Source organism: Diadema antillarum, unplaced genomic scaffold, assembly GCF_040938485.1.
Source record: "Diadema antillarum isolate AM-2024a unplaced genomic scaffold, OU_Dant_1.0 seq00000460_RagTag, whole genome shotgun sequence".
Classification (NCBI taxonomy): domain Eukaryota; kingdom Metazoa; phylum Echinodermata; class Echinoidea; order Diadematoida; family Diadematidae; genus Diadema; species Diadema antillarum.
In genome coordinates, this window is record NW_027271431.1 from 1,899,805 (window position 1) to 1,922,473 (window position 22,669).

At 38.7% G+C, this 22,669-nt stretch overlaps 1 protein-coding gene across 1 annotated transcript in view; it reads left to right on the top strand.

Annotated features, from left to right (window-relative positions):
- Nucleotides 1-21,147, top strand: part of LOC139733032 (crystallin J1A-like) — an 86,849-nt gene extending 65,702 nt beyond the window's left edge. Inside the window, exons 5-7 of the mRNA XM_071643876.1 lie at nucleotides 16,462-16,591; nucleotides 18,938-19,102; nucleotides 20,606-21,147. Coding sequence (XP_071499977.1) covers nucleotides 16,462-16,591; nucleotides 18,938-19,102; nucleotides 20,606-20,847 — 537 coding nt within the window. The 3' untranslated portion in view covers nucleotides 20,848-21,147. The remainder of the gene's footprint in view (nucleotides 1-16,461; nucleotides 16,592-18,937; nucleotides 19,103-20,605) is intronic.
- Nucleotides 21,148-22,669: the final 1,522 nt, after the last annotated feature.

A 22,669-nucleotide genomic window follows, 5' to 3' on the forward strand; every position in this document is an offset into this window, starting at 1 on the left:
ATATTCTTCTATATCTCCTTATGATTCATCCTTTAAACCACACACACACTCTCTCTCTCTCTCTCTCCATCATTTGCATGAAACAGCTATCCATCCATCACTTAGGATCAGTGGGAATTTCTACTCTGCTACTCCAAATCACAACTGAACTTATATCTTCCTTTCTTGTTTCTCCCCCCCCCCCCCCCCCCCCCTTTTCTGTCATTAACCCCTGGCACAGGGGTAAAGGCCATTATCAGATCAGCGGAATTTTCCTTTAGGCTGCATGCATTTTTCTACTCACAGACCTTCTATTTTTATGCCAATTTTCCCAGCACTGTGCCTTTCAGCATAAAGTGGGTTTTAAGAATCAGCCGAGTTATTCTTGGATGCTAAACTGTTGTCGTTTTGCAGTGTTATATTCATGGTGTGTATTTAAGTTGTTTCTCCTTGCACATGTTCCTGTGGCAGTGATCTTGCAGAATGCATTATGCAATTGAATGAATTATGCATCAGCAAATTACGTCTACTCTGGGTAGAAAATACCTTCTTTTTGTTTTCATTCATTCTTTGGAAACACATGGTACAACTGGAAAAGATAATCAGAAAAGAAAGGATCTGTGTCAGTGTCATTCATGATTAATTTTCATGCTTTCCTGGTACCTTGGATAATGTCAAACAGATGTGATCATTATTCCTGACAAGAAATACTATAGTTCATCATTGTGTGTTATGTATTGTGTGCAATGTAACATTAATGAAACAAAAGCACTATTTTTATATCGTTATTAAGAAATTCAAATATTACCTGAACATTAATGAGTCAAAGAAAGTGGAAACAAAAGGTATGAGGTATAGGAACTAAAAAAAAAAAATGAGAATAAAAAAATTTAAAAATTTCTGTCTTGGCTGTGGGGACATTTGTAGACGTAGTGATAAGGGTTTGCAATCATATGTGACATTTATATCTTTTCATAATGTATGGAAATGTAAATGATATGCTCTCTGGTTGTGGAAAATGAGGTTGATGTACGATCCTCCATGGGAAAAGTATGAAAAAGTAACATGAACTGGGCCAAGCCTGGATAGAGTTTCTTTAAAAAATTCCGGATGATGATCATGCTTTGTGTCAGTAAGTTTGTCCCGCTGTGTGGTCTCTATCTGGTTACTTTTTTTTCACATCGTTTCATTCTTTAAACTTCAGAATCCCTGTGCAGTTTCTCGTTGCATCCTTTATTTCTTTTCTTTTCTTGGTTTTTTTTTGGGGGGGCTTTTTTTGACAGCATTCTATCTAGCAGTCTTAGCAGTTTCGTAGCTTTGATATACTGCAGTCAGCAAAAGAGGCTTACTGTAGAACCCATCTAAATATCTTTCAGGGGATTTTTGCATCTTAGGAGAAGGCATTTTCTTGATTGGCCAAAAGTTGAGGGTACCTGTGAAAATTGTATTCTTCATCAAAAAGCATATATCCTACATACATGCTGCAAGAAAGGAGTATGACGTTGTTGAAGTTCATAGAAGGATCAATATTGTAATCATAACATATGAAAGAATCATTCTTTTTGTTATGTTCAAGGATTTGGGCATTTCAGATGTTGCGTACCATTATATTTATTGATGTTTTCGTATCAAAAACCTTGTGCAGTTTTATGTGTGTCTCATAAACAAGCTGTGGGTTAATGACAGTGAATAACCAAATATTATGATTGACTTTGTCATATCATTACCTATTCATTGTCCTGATAAAAGAGTACAGTACAGAAATATGATGTCATAACCATTTATTGCCATGGAAACTGGTTCTAAACACTGTCATGTATCCAAAATATCTGTGAATACAACGGTTGCTAATAATGCTTGTACCCGGTTCCAGCCCACTGTCCAAAGCCTCATGCAAGGATAAGTCTTGTTTGGAACCAGCACTAAGCTATAACAGAAGACTGACATCATCACTTATGTAGGACCCTACTCTTTGCCAGACCTGATGATCTTCTTTCTTTTTGTAGGTGGCAGTATGACAAGAGTGATATTTGTTTATCATTCCATTTTGTTATTGATGTTTAAAGGGAATGGTTAGTAAGTGATCAGTGGGAATCAGTGGGAATGCTGGGGGATGATTGTTCCAATCCTTGTGGGATTCATTTAAGAGTACATTATATATCTATTGTTGTGTAAAAATTATTTGCTTCTGAACAGTCTCATATTCAAGTAATGTGCAGTTTAATGCCCCGTCATTGTACAGGTATGCTAACCTGGAAACATTAAGCTGCACATTAAATCCCTGCACATTAAATGAATCCCACAAGGATTGGAGCAATTATCCCCTAGCATTCCCACTGATTCCCACTGATCAGTTACTAGCCATCCTCTTTAATATTGTAGCAGGTGAGAGTAGTAGCAGTAGGAGTACACACAGTCATAGTGTTGTCATTTTCCATAAATAAAAAAATTATCAATATTTAATTTGAGAAGTAGACAATGTATTAAAAAAAAAATCCCTTTAGACTGTCTTTGAGTCATGTGACTCACATAGTATTTAGCTTCAGCTGGCTAATTAATGCAGTCAGGATTAGATTAGCTGCAACAGAGCTTATCCCATCACAGTGACAGCTCCCTCGCTTGGCCTGGAAGATCTCCCGGTGAAAACTTTGCAGGTTCGGCAATTGTGTTATTCTCGGGGTAACTCGATATCGGGTCACTTTAGTAGGAAGGAGGCTAAAGCGTCACGCACGGATTGCAGCTTAATTCGAAGTTGGATTCTCAAAGGACTTGTAATGTGTGCCTTCATACAAATAAAAACAATAAAGTTTTAGTTATCTGTGTTCTGTAAGTTTACGTGTTTCAGAGCTGACTCAGTTGGCCTGAATCCGCTTTGAATAATTCAGTCGTTTCACTGCAGCTCTGGTGCAACTCAGTTGCAATTTCAGTCCACGCAAGTGAAGCACATGTACGCACATGATTTTGCATATGTTACTGTAGAAGTGGACATTTTCCATTCTGGTCACCTGGTCTATGAAGATTCATTCTCTCTTTCAACATGAATTTTATGAATTACTTTGTCAGGCAAAGTTATGCATTATTGCTTTGACAATGACAGAAGTGCGTATAAACCAACTGAGAAAAAGGAAAGGTCATTTGCCCAGTTGTGCACATGAGCTGATTACGAACTGGTTTATATGTCACAGAGGAGACACGAAGGTGGCATGGATTGTATTAGATAAGGCAGAGTGGGAGTTACTTATGAAAGCACCGCATGCAACCATAAATAATGAAAGATTTGGTGATATGGGCCGTAATGTAATTATGTGTGATATGCACAGCACTAGTTATGCATGGTTTAAGGAATGGAGTGCTTTCAAATTGCCGTTTGATTAATCTCTTTTTTAAGAAATAAAATCTTCTGTGCACAAACAGCGACAGATTTGCTTATGTCATAGAATTGTAGATTTCATACTTCGTAGATTTTATACTTGGTAGATTACAAAGTGAGCATCCAGAAAGCTTTTCAAGTATCCAGAACACCAGATCTAACAGGAGAGCAATGAGACCACTTGAAAAAAACTCTTGTGGTGGTAACCAGACTCCCAGTATTTTTAAAAGAAGAGGTGTTTGCGTAGACTTCAGATAGTGGCATGGTATGCACTATGTGTGTGTGTGATGAATGTCTGCGACAGACCGTTTCTGCAATGTATTCAAATTCTCTTCACACTTTGTTTACAAAAGGTTGCCTTAACAACCATAAAGCTTGCCGGAGGCTTGCCCTACCTAGCAGCAACCATTGAATGCTAAGTGAATTCCTGTCTAAAAAGACTTAATTGGAGGAAGCAGGTGAATTGAATGGATCAATACTAGGCTGTAGGAAAGGAAACAGCCATGAATTTTAATTCATGTACACTACAGGAACAGTGTATTATGGGGAAATATTTCCAGGGATTGGAGAAAAAGCCAATTTATGATTAGCTCATGGGCATGATGGTATAAATGACCTTTTTATTTTTTCAGTCGATTAAGCACTTCACTCATTTTCAAAGCGACATGATGCGTAATCTTGCCCTATGTAACAATTTATGGCATTCATGCTACGAATGAAGAATGAATTTGCATAGACCATGTGACCAGACTGGTCTGTCAATCACACTTACGAAAGGAATTGTAGGGAGGCATCCGATTCATTGTTTTGCACTTAATGCATCCACAAACTTAAAAAAAAAAAAAAAAAAATATTGCTAAATAAAAGGCTTGTTGTCAGGTGGATGTGCTGGCATGCACTATTTGTACACACACGCTCACACACACACACACACACACACACACAAACATACACACACACATTTTTCCACAGTAATCATAATTTCTTATGACATATAATACAAATGAAATTTACAGAGGTACATACACACACACACACACATATATATATACAGCTGTATGTATATACACACACATATACACAAGTACACACACTTTTATTGTTTTTCGATGTGTTAGAGAATCTTCTGTGACAAATAGAAAAGGAGGTCACTTCCAGACTGTGACATGATCTTACAAACCACAAGAAAGTCCCCAAGATATCCTGGATTCCTCTCCTTACCTCCCTTTACCCCGAGTCTGTGTTCTTCAGAGATAGATATATGTCTCCAACCATCTAAACCACTGTAAATCAAGGACGTCTGACAACCCTTTTCCCAAGTTTATTCATAATGCATCCAAGCACATCCGTAATGAATAGATAATCCATCTAGAACCCAAGGAGCACAAGCACAAATTGGCAATGCTAATCGTGTGTCTGCCATTCGAAAAAAAGAAAGAGAATTTGCTAAAGGTATTATTGTCTCAGTGCTCTTCTGTATCCAGGATAATGCAGGTGCATATCAGAGCTATCAGCAGCCGTCTTCAATCACATTCTTCACACTCCATTGCTATTTCATGACCACAATGGCTGTATTTGTCAGTTTCCATTTGTAAATATTCACAAGAATGATGGTCTGCAGTTTGTATATCTTATCTTAACCCGTTGAGGACAAGTCCAGAGAATACTCGGGCAAGTGTCTATGGGAAACGCTTGTTGTAGCAAAATCAGTCCATCCTCTACGGGTTCAAGTTTATGAGTTCCAGTAATAGCTATGCTCAATCTGCAGTAATTACCATTTTGGCGTGAATGTGCACCATAATTGCTATTAAAGTCATTATGATGCCCCTTTAACTTCTGCTCCACACCCTTTTTAAAAATTGTCTGTTGTTCATAGCTGCCTATCTGGTGGCGATGTTTTTTAGGTTAAGACTCGACTTTCTAATTCTTTCTTTGTCTGCAATTATATTGTATAGGAGTGAGACTGCAGTCATGAACATGTCCTTGGAATTGATTGGTTGATTTAACGGGAGTGCAATCACACACACTTAAGTGTTCCAGATGACGACTTGATGGGGATTTTAGCTTGGCAGAGAGTTTCCACGGGCTCGTTTATTATCTTTTCGCGCCCATCGACTCAAATGAGCGGCACATGCTGTCCGTGCCTGCAGAGTCGACGCCGCTAATTAAACAGCGAGGCTGCGACCGAGCCTGGTGATGAAATGTTGCCTTCCTCGCTAGAGGGTCATCGTTTTCGTCCTCTCAACATCCCAGCATTGTTCTCTCTTTTCCTGGTAGGAGGAGTGCGTGAATCCAGTAAAGCACCATCACTTGTTTCGAAGAGAGACAAATCCCATGCAGTCATCTTTTATCGTAAACACAGGCATTAGTAAAGTAGGTTGATTAAAAATATATTGACGTGCACAGATAATCCTCTCTTTCTCTATCTCCCCATTTTTTTTTTCTTTCATGATGCATTCACAATGCAAGGCATGCATTCTTCTCTCTCATCAGCCAGTGAATTTGTAACAGATTCTTTTTCTTTTGTTTTACTTAAAAATGTCCCACTTTCACAATTGCATGCCCTAGTTTACTTGCTGAAACTGCTCTTGAAACATCCTGTGAGGAGAATGTAACGAGAAGTTGTTTTTTTTTAATTTGTATTCGTACCTTTGCCTTTTAGATGAAGGTTAGTAGCTGAACTTGTTTGTTTTGTTCTCATTTTTTAGTCCCATAATGGCATTCATGCAACAGTCACATTGATTCACCTTGAGGTGCAAAATAGTAATGTGGGGGTAATGAATCATGCAACTTTTTTTTCATTTTTTTTTAGCTGCGGAAGATGGCAATTGGTTCTGAGAGAGAGAGAGATCGAGAGAGATCAAAGACCTTTGTGTGAGATTTCTCTCTTTCCTCAATGTTCATGAATGATGTATCCTGGCATAATGCATTTTTTGTTCTGACAAATTTTTCACATTAACAAGCTCTACCAAGGGTGCTGTAATCTCCTTGTCTCGGCATTGATGTTGGCTGCAGCGAGCCATTGTTGCCAAGGGCAACCTTCCCTCTTTTTAAGAGAACACTCTGTGCATACATAATTATTTTTTTTCTCCTTTTTTCATACCTGTCTAGCCCAACCACAAAGAATGAGATTGCTCTTCCCAAAGCTGACACATCGCCACAAAAGCCTGATGGAGTCAGCAGACATCTCTGTACTGATATTTTTTTTTGGCCATTTTTCTCTTATTGTCCAGACATAAAGCTAACCAAAAAGATGCAATACGTCCCATTCTGTTTTCCATAATCAAACACAGAAGTATAAGAAATCTAGCAACCACTCAAGCACGCCTTTGAGATAAATTGGCACTTTAGCCAGCTCATCACATCCCAGAATTAAACCAGCATTTTGTGATTAAACCAGCTGTGTCTTTAGATGATCATCTTCACCTTTCATTGCTTGATAAGCAAGAGTGAAATACTCTCTCCATTTAAGCCATTGGTTTTAACATATGACTTTTTGCTTCAGATGCAGAAATGTCCAAAGTCTCTGAATTCCAAAATCTATAACTTATTCTTAAAATGTCAACACACTCAAGGAGATCAAATATCCTGTTTTTCCCTTAAAAATTTTGGAATTACTGTTTGAATTATGCAGATTTGATCAATTGAAGCAGTTCCTCTATTTTTTTTTCAGCATTAGGTATGTGCAGTGAAATTCAGAGTTGCCAATTCAATGATGAAAAGATGAGAATATTTGTATCAAAATTGTACCAGGATTTGATTGATTATGCTGCAAGCAAGCATGTATGAGATACCTGGCAAGATATTTAATCACACTTAATCAATTTACCTTCTTTAGAAAAATTGAATTTCGAAACATTCTATGACTCAGTTTCGTCTGGTTGTTTTGTATGAGGTGAATACTTTGCATAAAGTTATTATGGTAAGGCAACTGAATAAAGATATATTTGAGCAAACAAGAATCAACGTACAAGAGATGGCAATAAGGCAGACAAGGTATGCCCAAAAAGAAAGAATACTCATTGATGGGCCGTCAGATACAGGTGATGACAGTAACAAAAAAAAAACCCCAAAAAATGTCAGATACAGGTAATGACAGCAACAAAAAAAAAGAAGATACAATCTATTCTTAGATTCTGTTAGATTGCTTCTACCACCACAGACCCACCTTGATTGTTAAGATGACCTTGTTTGCACACTTTCACGAAAATATGAGTTTGAGCTTTTTTTTTTCTTTCTCTCTTGACAACAATTTCTTATTCAGCTATTGCAGCAGCAATACAAAGAAAAATCCCCTGTCATATCCATGTAGATCAGGGTAATATCATAAATGTGTCATTTTTGGAATGATTCAATTTGTTCAGAGTGCGGGGGATTTCCACAGAGGACGTGTTCTCTATTTTAGCTCGCTGCCCTCAGTCTGCAGCGATACTCCCGCCATTAAAATGGTGCCAGCCTGGATGGACTACTCAGCGGCTAAAAAAGATGGTGTGGAATGGCCCTATTATGATATTGCTTCCTAGCTGATTCACTCTGACCTACAATCAAAATGTATCTATCTCATGGGCTCCCATGGTGCAATCTCATTGAGGATAGTGTTCTGCCCTTCTCTCTCTCTCTGTCCATGTCTGCCATATTTATCTACCTGTCTATCTATCTATCTGTCTGTCCATCTACCTATCTGTGTATCTGCCTATCTATCTGTCATCTGTCCATTTATCTATCTATCTGTCTATCTATCTATCTGTCTATCTATCAATCTATCTATCTATCTATCTGTGTATCTATCAGTACCTATCTATCTGTCTATCATCTAACTATCTGTGTGTTTATCTATCTATCTATCTGTTATCTATCTATCTATCTGTCTATATTTATCTATCTGCGTATCTATCTATCTATATGTCTATCTATCTATCTGTCTATCTATCTGTCTATCTATCTATCTATCTATCTATCTATCTATCTGTGTATCTATCAGCATCTATCAGTATCTATCTGTCTATCATCTATCTATCTATCTATCTATCTGTGTGTTTATCTATCTATCTCTTTTTCCTCTTCTTGCACATCTATCTGTCCGTGTCTCTGTACCTCTCTCTTTTATTCTGTTGTGCTTATAAAATATGTTCATTTTGGTATTGATGCTTTGTTATCCTTTTGACTAACCCTTTTTCATATTTCTTGATTCATGAACTCTATTAGTGCTTCTAGCTCTCACGGATTTTTTACTACTAATAAAATGTATTTTTTGTGCATCTTTATCTCGTCATATCTTTCTTTTTCTATGTCTGTCTGGCTAAGACTTTTTCTATATTTTTAGGAGTGTGGGTGTGGGTGTGTCTGTTTGTCTGGCTGGCTAGCTCTCTCTCTCTCTCTCTCTCTATTCTTTCTCTCATTCCCCCCCCCCCCCATCTTCAACTTTCCCAAAGCGAGACGATATTGCCCCAGCTGGCACGTTGCACCAGAGCAAGGGAGACAGATCTCTGCAGTAGACACACACAAGAAAAAAAAAATGAGAAAGTTTGCATCTTCACAGTGTTCCCTCCAGATTGAGAAAATGGCCGTCGGCTTAATTGGGCTAATGCTGCTGTTGAGGAGGAGCCAATTTCATTTGGATTGTGGAAAGTGCAAGGAGCTCGATCGCCGTGGCGATGGCAAGCGACGGGATGGATGGATGGATGGATGGATGGTTTGTTGGGGGAAGGCAGAAGACGTCAAGATGGATGGAGATGGACTTGTAAAGAAAATGAATTGGCGATAATTGATTCACCTCATTTGGCTGGATTTCCTCAGGTGATGTGCTTTTGTGACATCCATGCCCCTTCCCCCCTGTAGTTCATTTGGTCTCATCTCTCTTACCACTGTTTGAATTGCCTGGGCAGGCCTGCCTCATAAAATAATGTTATGGTTTCCTTCTTTTTTTGTGGGGGGGGGGGGGGGGAGGGCGTTCTTGTCCATAGTGGCCTTTGTGATTCAGATGTTCATGACTCATTAATCACATTTGAAGAGTATTTGAGGAGCGAGAGGGTCGTAGTGTTCAGTGAATGGGTCTTATTTTGTATGCACGGAGGTATCTCCCAGCCCCACCCCCTTATTACCCCACCCAACCCCAGCCCATTATACGGAGAATGTAAACATAATGTACACATAATGCCTACACTCTCTCCACAGCAGTCTTTGGTTGGTTGGTTTGCATGTTTTTTAGAAGCCATATTTTACTGGGAGATGGCAGAACACATATTTTCACTGTAATGTTACCATGTTGTGCCATGAACACATCTTACAATTTTTTTTTTCTGCATGCATGTTGGCAGGAAGTTTGTAATGATGTTAGGTTTAGTATACTAGATGTTTTCTGTGATTTTCTCTGTAAATTTCCCAAAGGTCTCTTGTCCTTTCTATTAAAAAAAAAAAAACAGTCTTCATACACAACTCATAGGCCAAGGCTAAACTTCATCATTAATCCTGAGTGTTGGCATTTGGATAAAAATGTAAATGATGTGCCAAATTTAGGTTCATGTTCCGATGGCCATCCTGGCCTGTAGTGTTGCAAACATAGAAGCCAATTTTCTGACTTGTCAATTCTATCCATCCTTATTTTCATTTCAAGCTTAGTAGGGAAGGTTTATACTTGTAAATTTTTAAGAATTACGAATATGTTCCTTTTTCACGCACCCATCAAAAAAGCTGGGCAAGTCCCTGTCTGACCTTTGACTCCTGACTGTGCTGCTGACCACAATTTCTAATTGTTATGGGGCTTTTAGGCCTTTTCCACCATAAAGTTAATTTCATATGTGGATTATCAAGGCTCAGTACAAGGAGGCTTATTCAATAAACTGCAAAACCAAACATTTTTGCGTGCCTGAAAATTTTGTCAATTTCTGGAGGAGCCAAGATTTGTGAAATTGAAATGCATGTGAAATTTCTTGTCTACTTTATATGCATTGAATGCCAGTGGCAATTCACAAATAATTTCATGCCACAAAAAAGGCCCTTGGTTTCAATTTGCGAAAATTTCAGGCAACGAATATTTCTGGTTTTGAAGTATACTTCTTTTTAAATCAGAGTAACGAAGTCATTTAGCTGTATCAGGGACACCCACTCATCATACTTATGTCATCCTGTGCAGTATTACTGCAGGTGGTTATGACAGAGATGATGAAAATGAGGGTATAGCCAAAATCCTAATCCTAATCCTAATCCTCAGCCCTAATCTTCATCACAGACTCTCAAAGTCTGGTTACATTAAAAGTAAAAGGAGAAAGTAGACCAAATATGGTGTCCGACCCAGAAACAGTTTTCTAGTGCTCGAGGGTTGCTTGCTGCTGTAGAGAATGCAAATGGAATTGAGCAATCACACAAATTTCCCTGGGGTAAGGATGTGCCCCCTGGCGAGAATCAGGGGTGAGGTAGGATGGGGTTAATATAGTGGCACCCAATGCAGCCCCCAGGGGGAAGATGTGTCCCCCCATTGCCTCCATTTTCTACACCCTTCGGGGATAGAAGCCGTTCCCCCATCGATGTAGCCTAGGGCAAGGTGGATATCACTGTGACTGGTGTGTTTCATGTTGTGCACAAGATACAATATATACATTGTTTAACTTATGAGAAGTATGTTACGATGGCTGCAGGTGAGGGAGCACAATGTAGAATATTCCATTGGACAAAATGGGGGTAGGGATGGTGGGGGTGTCCTTTGTTACCTTGAGATACAGGAAAAAAAACAAACATACATGCATGATGTATTTACACCAATCTTTCCAGAAATGAAGATTATTGACATTCACTAGCAAACAGTAGGTTTCTCTACAGTACATTCAGAGATAGAGCACAATTCCTTTAAACCTTTGGATTTGCAGCTACTGCAGCTGTTATATTATTGTATCTTTAAATACATTTTTATTCGGAATTTGTCCCAGGCCGAAAGGGCCTAACAACAACATAAAAGAGACTTATAGTTCACTTGATGTGGATGAAGGAAAATACATCTTCATTGTATTGCTGCAAGAAATCCTCAAAATACTGAATTCAGAGCTTTAGTACTTTTTGTATGGTGCACTCTGCTTTCAGGCAAATACAGGCAAACCCATCCTGAAACATATTATCTGCTTTCAAAGTAAGTGTTATATTCTTTTCACTTTTCTATATACACCTGTATTACCGGCATGAAAACATTACCAAAAATAGAAATAAAATCAAAAGCCTTGTACACCAGTGCAGGTCGGTGAGTAGGCCGTCATCTTCAGTGGGTTTTGACATATCAAGTGGCACACATCCCTTTTATTATTGAGTGAGTGCCAGACGAAGGAGCACATTTTCACGGCTGCGAGTCTGGCGGTGCGACGAGCTCAAATCAAGATCTAATTTGGGATAAAAGGCGCAGGCTCCACCACATATCTGTGATGGTAATTGGCTGCAGTCCTCCCAAAGGTTAATTAGTGATTTGCAGCACTTTTGGGGAAGAGTGGGAGAAGGGAAGTTAGAACACAAAACATCACACTTCAGACCTTGCTTTGTTTATCCCAAGATGTGATGAAATAAGTTTGTTTTCCTATGGCTCTCTCATCCAAAGTTTGTTGGTATATTTCTTATCTCCATCTCACTCTCTCTCCTTTCTCCCTCTCCTTTCTTTCTCCCTGACTTTCCTTTCCTGTCTGTCTGTCTGTCTCTCTGCCTCTCTCACTATATATGATCTGTCAGCTGTTGGTACTGTGAGGTTTGTAGATAGGCTAATGCAAGGTTTTATTGACAAACTGATAAAATCGTAATATTAACGTTGCTGTATTCAACAGTGCTTTTGGCACATGTACTTGTTATTTGATTTTGCTTTTTCCACACTGATGTTTTCCTGGCTGCATGGTTTTAATGAGGATGTTCCTTGACATTTTCTTCAACCCGTTGAGGACGAGCTGATTTCACTACAACACGCATTTCCCATATACACCTGCCCAAGTATACTCAGGACTCATCCTCAACGGGTTAAGATAAGAATGACAAGATACACAGGGGCTACAATTACAGTGAAAATTCTATGTTCAAGATTGCCCTCAGAAACTGAGTAACATCAGATTATGTGCGTCTTGTGACCAGTGTTGCAGTTTAGTGAAAATATATGAGACTTAGAAATTCTAGGTAAAGTTTCTATTTATGCATCCAATTTTGAGGAAACTTGTACCATTCTATTTGTATGATTTTCCTCTGTTTGTAAAAGTCAGTGTGAACATTCAGTGGAGTAACCACTTCAAAGGGGAGTGGTATGTGTGTGTGTGTGTGTGTGTGTGTGTGTGTGGAGGGGGGGGGGAGGTTATGTGTATGTGAACCATGATTGGGAAGTCTAGATATTTACATTATAGATTGAGCGATTTACTGAGATCACTTGTGACTATGGTCTGCCATGGAACATGATAGGTCAAAAACTTTGATTCTGGTTCACCAGAGAATGCTCAAGATAGAAATGGGTAGAAATCAATACTTCAATCCTACAACAGTCTGGACTACTTCTCCAACTTTGATGGCCTAGCCCTAGAGTTATCCTTCTTTCATTTCTTCAACCATTAAGGTCATTCTTTCTGCTTACTTTCATGGACCATCAAAGTCATTACGAAAAGGACTACGTGTAAACATCCAATGATAAAGCAACTAAGCTGTCATTATGTCGCTTTCAACTTTTGCCTCAAAAGCCTGCCTTTTTTTAAAATGCACTGCCCTACTTTTGACTTACCCCTGTTTGACAGCGTGATCAATGGTCTGTGGGAAATCTGATCCACTCTCGTAAACAAGCAAGATTTGTGATGGATGGTCATTAGATTCATTTCTAGTCTGTCAGTCTGTCCGTCCGTCTGTCTCTCTGTCTGTTTCTATCTACCCATGTCTCTCCCTGGATGCACTGCTTTTTGTGATTTCCTTCTTTAATTCTTTTTTCTTTAAACATTATCGAGGCCCCAATTGTCTCGTCTCATAGATTGAATATTTCTTTTCTCAAGTAGAGGAATGCCCTTTTATCTTTTTTTTTCCTTGCCTGTTTATTTTCTTCTATGTGATAAATTTCCTTAATCATGAGTGGCAATTTGTATTCACACTCCACACACCAAAATCTTCCCCTAAGCCCTTTCCACTCTTGCATTTCAATTTTTCCCCCTCTCTCTCTATCTCTCTCCTTTTTCTTTCTTCATTTCTCTCCATTTCCTTTCTAAAGCTTGGAAATGTTGTGCCTGGCGTAATCTTTATTTGCACTGCCATCTCACAAAGTGAAACCCCAGAGTGGCAATCAAGAAAATGAAGCCGGTAGAAATCCAGTGACGGTATTTCAGGACCGCTGAAAGAGAATCATGTTTTCAAGTTATCATGACAATCAAATGGACTTCTTTGATGCCGTGTTCTCCATGGTTTGCCATGAAGTTATGTTTTACATGTATCTTCAAGTCTGATTTAAGACTTGACTTCTTATGCATTATCAATCACCTATTGCTCTGTCCTGTGTCTCTAAAGAGTCATCATGGTGGTATATGAAGCACCCCCCTCAGTAAAATATCAAATGCATACTTTGTATACTGTATTACATTTGCTGACAGAAATACAATTGAATTGAATTGAATTGAATTGAATTGAATTGAATTGAATCATTATATGAATTGATGGAATTGTAGATAATAGAATTTTCAGCATCACAAATATCATTTGTTGGTAGGGTTTTTTTTTCACACTGTCAGCATGGAAGCATTTGGTGTGTTGTATTCATCAGCATTGTTACGGAGAAACCTTTGTTTTGTTTAAGTGTGCTTTGGGCAAAATCCATTTAAGATGTGAATGAAACATATAAATCAGTTGAAGTTTTGCCTTGCTTTACCAAGTACAAGGATCGGTTGAATACATGAATCCATTCTGCCCTGTTCGTACATTGATTTCTGTCTTCTTTATTTTCTTTTTTTTTTCTCTGTCAGTGTCAGTCATGTATTCTTCTGTATCAATGTAATGCAATTCTGCATACAGTGTAATCTCTTGTTGACTAAGCGCATTACCCAAACAAACTACATTAGCAGGATGGAATTCAAACCCTCTGATGCACTTACAACACCCAAGGGAGCCCTGTGCTTGTATTCCAACCCTCCAAGGAGTACTTTGTAACCTGATTTAGCTGCTTCCCGTCTTACAACCACCAACACCTTAGAGATATGACTCAGCAAAACCAAATTACCTAAATTGCTCGTCGGCTCGTGGATATACTGTCCTGGTGGTCGTGTTTGTTCTTTTGCCGTGGCAACGGCCAACTGTCGTCTTGCCTTGGTGCGTCCATCTCTGCGAGTGGTCGCTGGTTAGGCCACGCTTGAACACCTCCGTAGGGGAAATGACTCAAAACGCTTCAATGATTCAAAGGGAATGTGGTGTGTGTTGGCTGGACGGAGAGTGTGGGAGAAGTCCATGGTGAGATTGCAGGGATTAGATTGCATAAAGGGTTCACGGTACAAAGTAGGATTAATATTTCATGGGGAAAGGTTCAGTCAAGGGCTTTTACCTCAACTTTCATCAAAAAGGGCAAAGAAAGAAAGAGTAACCCACTGTAAACATTTTCGGTGAAAGTACGGATTAAGTCATGCTTGAATGACAAGTTGGTTTTCCTCAGTGATGTGTGTGTGTGTGTTTGTGTGTGTGTGCATGTTGTGTATATTTCGTACCATTATGCATTCAACTGGAATGTACATCGATGAGTAAAATGGATTTCCATGAATGACATAGAAATAGAAAAAAATACTGGGAGGAAGAAAAAAAAAATGTCTGTTGGTAAGATTGTGTGAATGTTTGTGTTAATGACACGATGTTGATATCAACTCTATTTTCTGTGATTCTCATTACAATTTCTTGTGTGTATATTATGTGTGAATTTGTGTATGTGTTGGTGGGTGGTTGTGTGTAGATGTGCGTGCGTGGGCAGCAGGAATAAGTCTATGATTTGTGCTCAGTATCACATTTGTATATCACACATCTGTTTATTCTGCAAACCTTTTTTTTTCTCTTCTGAAAACAGTGCATCTATTTGGTTTATAAAATGACATCCAAGTGGCATTAGCTTGTCATGACAATTCTAACCAAAAGTTTCCAATGCTGGAATATCAGTTATTTTATCAACACTACCACAAAAGACAACTGTGCCATTATGAAGATTTTTGTGTGTAAGAGTCTGTTCATATCTACCTCAGATAATGTTATACTGTATTAATAGTGGAGACATTTTCCAAGAAATAGAAATTCCCTCCTGCAGCACACACAGATAGGAGGGGACAATGGTGGCAACCTGTGGTCTGAAGGCCTATGGTTGGGGGGGGGGGGGGGGGGGGTGATGGTAATGATTGTAGTGGTGGCTTCAATAAGATGGTAATGTTGACGGTGGTGGTAGTGGTAGTAGTGATGGTGGTATTGATAGGGTGGTGATAATGATGAATTTGATGGTGGCAATGGATGATATTGATGAAGATAATGATGAAAATTTATGATAAATGTATTGATGACAGTATATGTTGCTAGTAGTGATGCGCATGTTGGTAGTGTTAATGATGATTATGATGAGAACTTCGATATTGAGAAGCAGGTCTAGAAATTGTCCATGGAAGGAGACGCTCCTCAGTTTCAAACCGCAGTCATTCCTTCAGCCTTTAATGCATAGCTCTCTCTTTTTGCAGACACCCCAGACTGCTAGAGAGATTCTGTGGACACGGAATATATTCTGTACATGGTGTGAGGTTACACAGTTATAGTTTGCTTAACCTGTAACCTCTGTTACATGAGACTTCATGCAGCAATACCTGACTCAAGACTGAGTCAGAGTTGTTAGATTTGCCAAATCCTCTCTTTCATTATCAAAGATTTGGAAGCAATCCGCTAATGTGTGGAGTTTACAATACTTGAAAAGAAATTGCTCTGTATTTGCTATTAATATATTTGTGCCAATACCTGGGAAATAAGTACTGTGCCAAAAGTTGCACAGGTTGATTTAGGTTTGTGAAAGTCTTATTTTTCACTACACAGATATTCTCTTTGTATTACTCCTCCCCAGCTGTGGTAAATGTTTACAGTTATCATTGTTTTGTTTTGTTTTTGTTTTAATCAACCTACAGTGTGATGGGGTAGATAACACTGTTGTCATGGCAGCGCTGTACGGTGGAACCCCAGAGCTGATGTCTAAGGTGGAGGACATGGTGAAAGTGGTCCAGAACAACCCTCTTTGTCTCAAGTACTCTGCAGCAGGTATGCATTGACTACAGACCTGTTCAGTATAAATGAGATTTTCTATTTCAACCATAACTTGAGTGCTTCAGTATGTCTAACAACAGTTGATTTATACACTGATATAGCAATGCACCTGAATCATTGCATAACCCAGTGAATCAGTTTCTCTTCTTATCATGGAAGCCCCGCTGTTATGGTCGAAATAAGTTACAGTGTGTTAAAACAGCATAGGTCTACACATGGAGATACTGCTCTTCTCAAGTAAGGCAAGCATGTGCCAGATAACACATGAGAGGACTTGAGAAACGTGGACAGAAAAGATACTGACAGACTTGCAAACAGACATCATGCCGAACATGTTTGGAATCAGGACATATAGGATCATTCGCTGTGTAGTTAAATTTACTGTCGAAAATGGCAAGAGATGGAATTAAAAATATCAAATAAGTAATTTCCCATTCAAGAAAGAAAGTTAGCAATTTCCCAGCTTAAAAGACAATCTATAGTGTGTTGGTGCTGTGGGAGGCAAATGTTTTCTTGTTGATGCTAATTTCCCAATTTTTAGTCAATGACTTGCAAAATTAGCGAGAATAAAACCGTTGCAAAATATATAGTGTATGTTGTGTATTTGACAGATGAATTGGTAGAGCGTGATATTATAAAAAGATTTATTGATGAATATGAAATGCTAATTATTTGTATGTATCCACACATAAATATATATAGATACATATAAAGGTCTATTGTGAACACACGTTGTTCATACAATAATGTATTCAACTACATGCTTTATACATGTATGTATAAAGATACAGAGATTGATTCTGTAACAGAGATGAGGGAAAGAAATTGAAATGGTGTGAAAACTGAGCACCAAAAAACAAAACAGAAAAAAAAGAGCAGAATGAAGCTCATGCATACATAAGAAAATATCTCACCCAAGACTTAAGTAGTAGACAGCAACTCCAAAGTACCAGAGCAGAGATGACATATCAAAAGGGAGGGAATGGATGAAGATTGGACTGGAAATGAGTGAAAATGAGTGAGATAAGAGAGGTTCTTTATAGGGAAGCATACATGTATCCCTTGTGACAGAAGTTAAAGGAGAGTGACACCTGCAAATATTTGAATTAAAGACATCTTAAGTGCTGTAATTATGCATACATAAAATTGAAGGAATTGCTTGATTGCTGATTTTCATATCGTCGCTGGGGCAACAAGACCTCGTATCTTCAAAATGTCAAATGTTCAGGAGAGCCAAAAACATGGCGGCCAAAGTACTATAGCGAATGGGACAGCCTTTCCCTTGACTTGCCATGGTGGCTTCATTTTTGGAGTAAGACAGTTGCGATTTGGACAGGACATCACTTAACCCGTTATTTGACCATTAATCTAAAAAAGTCATTTTCACCAAAAATTTCAGATACAAGGTCTTGTCACCCCAGCGACGATATATTCCTATGCTCTCTCTGTCTGTATCTTCTCATTGTTCCTGCACTACCTGTGTTTACTTTACTACTGCTCTTTGAGTATCTTACTATTTGGAGCCAGCCAATCATATTTTCTCTCTTTGTCATTATCAGTATTAGTGTCATCATTACTCTTAGTTGTGCAAGATGAAACAATAGGTGATGTTTGAACAAAGCAGAGAGGAAAAATCTAATAGGAAACAGCAAGATAGGTAATGAGTGAGCTTGAAAAGGTAGAGGTTCAATGAGCAAATGAAAAGTATATAACAAAGAGAAAGTGAGAGAGAGAGAGAAAGAGAGAGAGAGAGAGATGGCTTTATAGGTATGGATTGAAGACACCAACTTATTGGCCCATAAATAAGCAGGTCACATCCTTTTATGGGGATTACCCGCGACGTTTCTGTATACCTAGATTCAAATTCTGATTTCTGTGCTGCAGCACTTAAATTCAAAGCAACTCTATGCACACAACTGCAGATGCATGCATAAAACTGATGAGGCTCTCAAAGGGAGGCTTGTGATTGGCCAGATCCATCCCTGGGCCACTATGTGAGTTATTAGAGGATTTCTCAATCCACGTTCTCACTGGAAATGGAGATGCGCTCGAGAAATTCTTAAATTTATGGCTGTGTATATATCGCATCATTCAACTTGTTAGCATGCTCTGTATAAAGAGAGATCTATCTCTCTGTTTATCTCTTTTTCTATACTCATTAATCTCTTTTTTTTTTTATTTATTCATCTATTTACCAATGTATACTGGTATATACATACATACATACTGACTAACTGACTGGCAGACAGACAGACAGACAGACACATGAATAGATGAATAATAAAAGATGGAGATATATCAATGCTAACAATAGACCCCTTTTTTATGTGGTTGTACCAGCTGCCAAGCTGCTGGAGAGCTACATTGTAAACGGTGCCGACCCCAATGCCCTGGAGAAGATCAAGCCATCGGTGGAAGCGGAGGTTGCCCAGGGGATCGAGAAAGTGTTTGGAGAGAAGAACAAACCGCACAAGCAGGCCAGCAAGGAGTTTGGATATGCATGCTGTGAGTTCGGATTTGCATGTTAGGTTGTTTCAGTTATTTGCAGAGATTCCAACTCTCTCGATTTCGGTGGGAGATCTCCCATTTTGAGGCTATTTTCTCAAAATCTCCAACTCTCCCGCACTCAACTGTGTGTCCCCGCTCAAGAGGTACATAATTTCTCTGTGCTTAAATTTTAGCTTCCTCCTGCCTAACTTAAGTTTGGTCATATATGTTCAGAATTAAGGCTAAGATAGCACCAGGGCCCTATTGCATAAAAGTTGAGATCAAACATAAGTCAGAAAATCAAACACAAGTCTCTGAATACTCAATTTTGATTGGCTGATACCTACATATGTTTGATTTTCTGACGTATGGTTGATTGCATCTTTTTATGCAACAGGGTCCAGAAAGCATTCATGTAACTGTAGAGCTTCCAGGGCCGCATTGGTCATCGTGCTCATGATGTGTGCTATGTGCAAATGACATTGTGCGCATGTTTCTCGCGATCTTAGTAACCAGTTTGCTATGAATCCAGGCGGGAGAATCTCCCATGTAAGAGATGCTTGGGGTTGGTGTCTCTGCATTTACCATATCTTAGAGATGGCCAGTGGCCATAACCCAGGAGTGATGGTGGACACAATGCCATGAAGAGTATTTTCAACCTTGACAGTGGCAATTGAGGAGGAAAAAAACCCAACACATTATATTTTTTTGATTACTTTTCTTGAGTCTTCACATAAAACTTGTAAATCAATCATACCTAGATTCAATTTTGCATTTTCAAAAGCACCATTTGGCAAACTATTATTTTTGTAATCATTTGCCCCTCCCCCCCCCAAAAAAAAAACAACAACAACAACAAACACCAACATGAAAATGATATAAAAGTCAACCTTGTTAGATTCCTTTAACATTTTATGTCCCCAGGCATCTACCATGGTATCTTTAGTACTTGCCAACTTTTTTCATCAGCTCTCAGCATTCCATGCAAACCTGACTTCATGGTAACATTAGCAAACTCACTCAGGTGTAGCAATGTGCTTCAGTCAATCTGGAAGGCCATGGTGACACAATAAGAATTAAATGGCTTAGGTATTCTCTATTTATTAACAGTTAGTGTCCAGACATCTGTACCAATTGCCAAGCTATTGCATACGCCATATGTAGTAGCTTGTCTAAATTTTTGCGAATCGGGACTTCCCGACAATTTCGCGAGTGGTTAAATTCACGATCATGAAGTCCTGTACTGAACAGAGAAATGTATACGCGTACGTCACATTCATATCGGCAGTAGAGTCAATATTTTCGCATGTTTTTAATTTCGCGAATAGCAGCTGACTCGTGAAATTCGCGACAATAAAAACCTCGCGAAATATTCGCTGCATACAGTATGCTCATTAAGGGTTAGGGACAGATAGAACTGAATAGGTACAGTGATGTCAGCATTTTGTGTTGGAACAGTAAAACCCATTATCATTCCTCCTTTCTTCTTTTTTTTTTTTTTTTTTAATGCATCACACACAGCCCTGCCAGGGAACTTCTTGAGCGCCCTCCACTGCCTTGCCAACGCCGACGCCCAAAAGTTCACAGAGTCTGTGCGCCCCACGCTCCTGGCTGGCGGAGACAACTGCAGCCGGGCCATCTTCATCGGGGGATGTCTCGGGGCCCAGCTGGGACTAGAGGGACTCCCCCTCGACCTCCTGTCAAAGGTCGAACGCGGGTCAGAGGTCAAGGCCCTGGCTGAGAAGCTGGTCGCCATGCGCTGATGAGGATTGCGCAATACCTGCATTCATTCCTACTTGCTTTTTAAGTTGGCCATTGACCTTGCAAGAAAAGGAGAGATTTGCCTTAGATATTCTAGTTTCATTCTTTAGGTGTGTGGTTGATTAACAATGTTGATATGTATACTAATTGTGGCAAACAGAATGTAGTCTTAGTTGTGTAATTTTATACTACAGATGTTTAGTTTTATAGTAGGTGTCTGAATAGTTTATTCGGGATAAAGTACTGTCATGGTTTAATTGTGTATCCGACATTAAACATACCCTTTTTCACAACTTTAGTTGATCTTCTAAAGAAAATAATGGTGCCGCCCTATTGTTGACTGCCCCAGGTTGACTAGCATTAGTCAGCAAAATGATATCCACTCGACATACAAATCAATAAATGAATTATGAACAGCCAGGCAGCAGGCCAACAGAGCCAAACTCGTGAGGACAAGATAATCAATATTGTGTGTTTCTATAATGCATAAGTATTGGCAATTACTCTTAATTTATTTACTACAAGTTCTTACTGTTTGATTTGATGTTACCTAGTGCACAAATACTTATGCAGGTTTTTTTTTTTTTAGTTTAGTGGAGGTAAATTTAATTTCAAGCCCCTTTTTATCACGAGATGTACTTGACACCTCTTTCAAGAGTCGATATTCCAGTTTCTAAGTTTGATACCAATGGTTCTCTTATCAACTGCACAAAAAATTTATTGTCAATAAGCGATGAAATTTTGGATAACTTTTGCATTTGTTTCTCAATGCTTAGAGCTTGGATTTACTATGCATTTTTACCTTGCATTCATTTAAATGATATCAGAAGACTGAGGAACCAGTGTATCGAGATAATTCGATGACTTTGTGAAAGTAATGCAACCATTTTTTTTTTCGATGTCTAGTGTCAGAAGATACAATGGTAAGCTATTAAGGATGATTTTTGTTTTTTTAAATTTGTGTGTGTACTTGAATAAATGTTAATCAGTATTCATTTTCCCCGCTCTTTTCCTTTCACCAAAGCTGAATCCAGGTGCTTTGTCTATCAGCATTTGATGTGTAGTAGGTCAGAATGTGCAATTTTTACTACATGGACCTTGATTTTGATTTCATTTATCATGCAAAGTAGACACATTACCTGGGACAAATTACAGAGAGCATATATTGTAACATATTAGTAACTGATGCAATAGTATGTTCATAAAGTAAATCAACATACAGACACCTTTTTCTCTTCTTGCCGTCATGTTAACCCTAATCCCACCGAGTCTTTTAAGGGACTTGAAACCGCGGGGGGCCTTTTGGGCCCCCCTTCAGATCTCGGTCGTGGATCAAGCGATCCTCAAAGCCAATATAATCCACAAGACTGTATAGTTAGATTTTTCAAATTTTAATTCATATATTTTATATTAATTGATTTATGCTAATTCATGCAAAAATAATTCTATTGCCTATAAATCAAAAAATAAAGCTCCAAGACTTCTAATTTTTGGCGAACACATTCTTTTCAATATCCTCAACAATAATATTGAAGCAAAAATTTGGCTTCATAATTATTTCTTATGTATTTTATTGTATGCCTGGGAGCGACAAATTTGGTCTCAAAAGTTGCGCATTACTTGAAAGAAAAAAGTCATAAAATGTCACAGCGAGAGCATCAGGCGTTGCAGAGTTATTAGGCAAAACATCTAGGGGGGGCCAAATGCTCCCCCGGTGGGAATAGGGTTAAGTCATTATCTAAAGGAAAAAATGACGTATTCTATTAATACAGACAATTAGACCATAGGAAATGTGACAGTATTTTGCATCAACCAATTTCGATT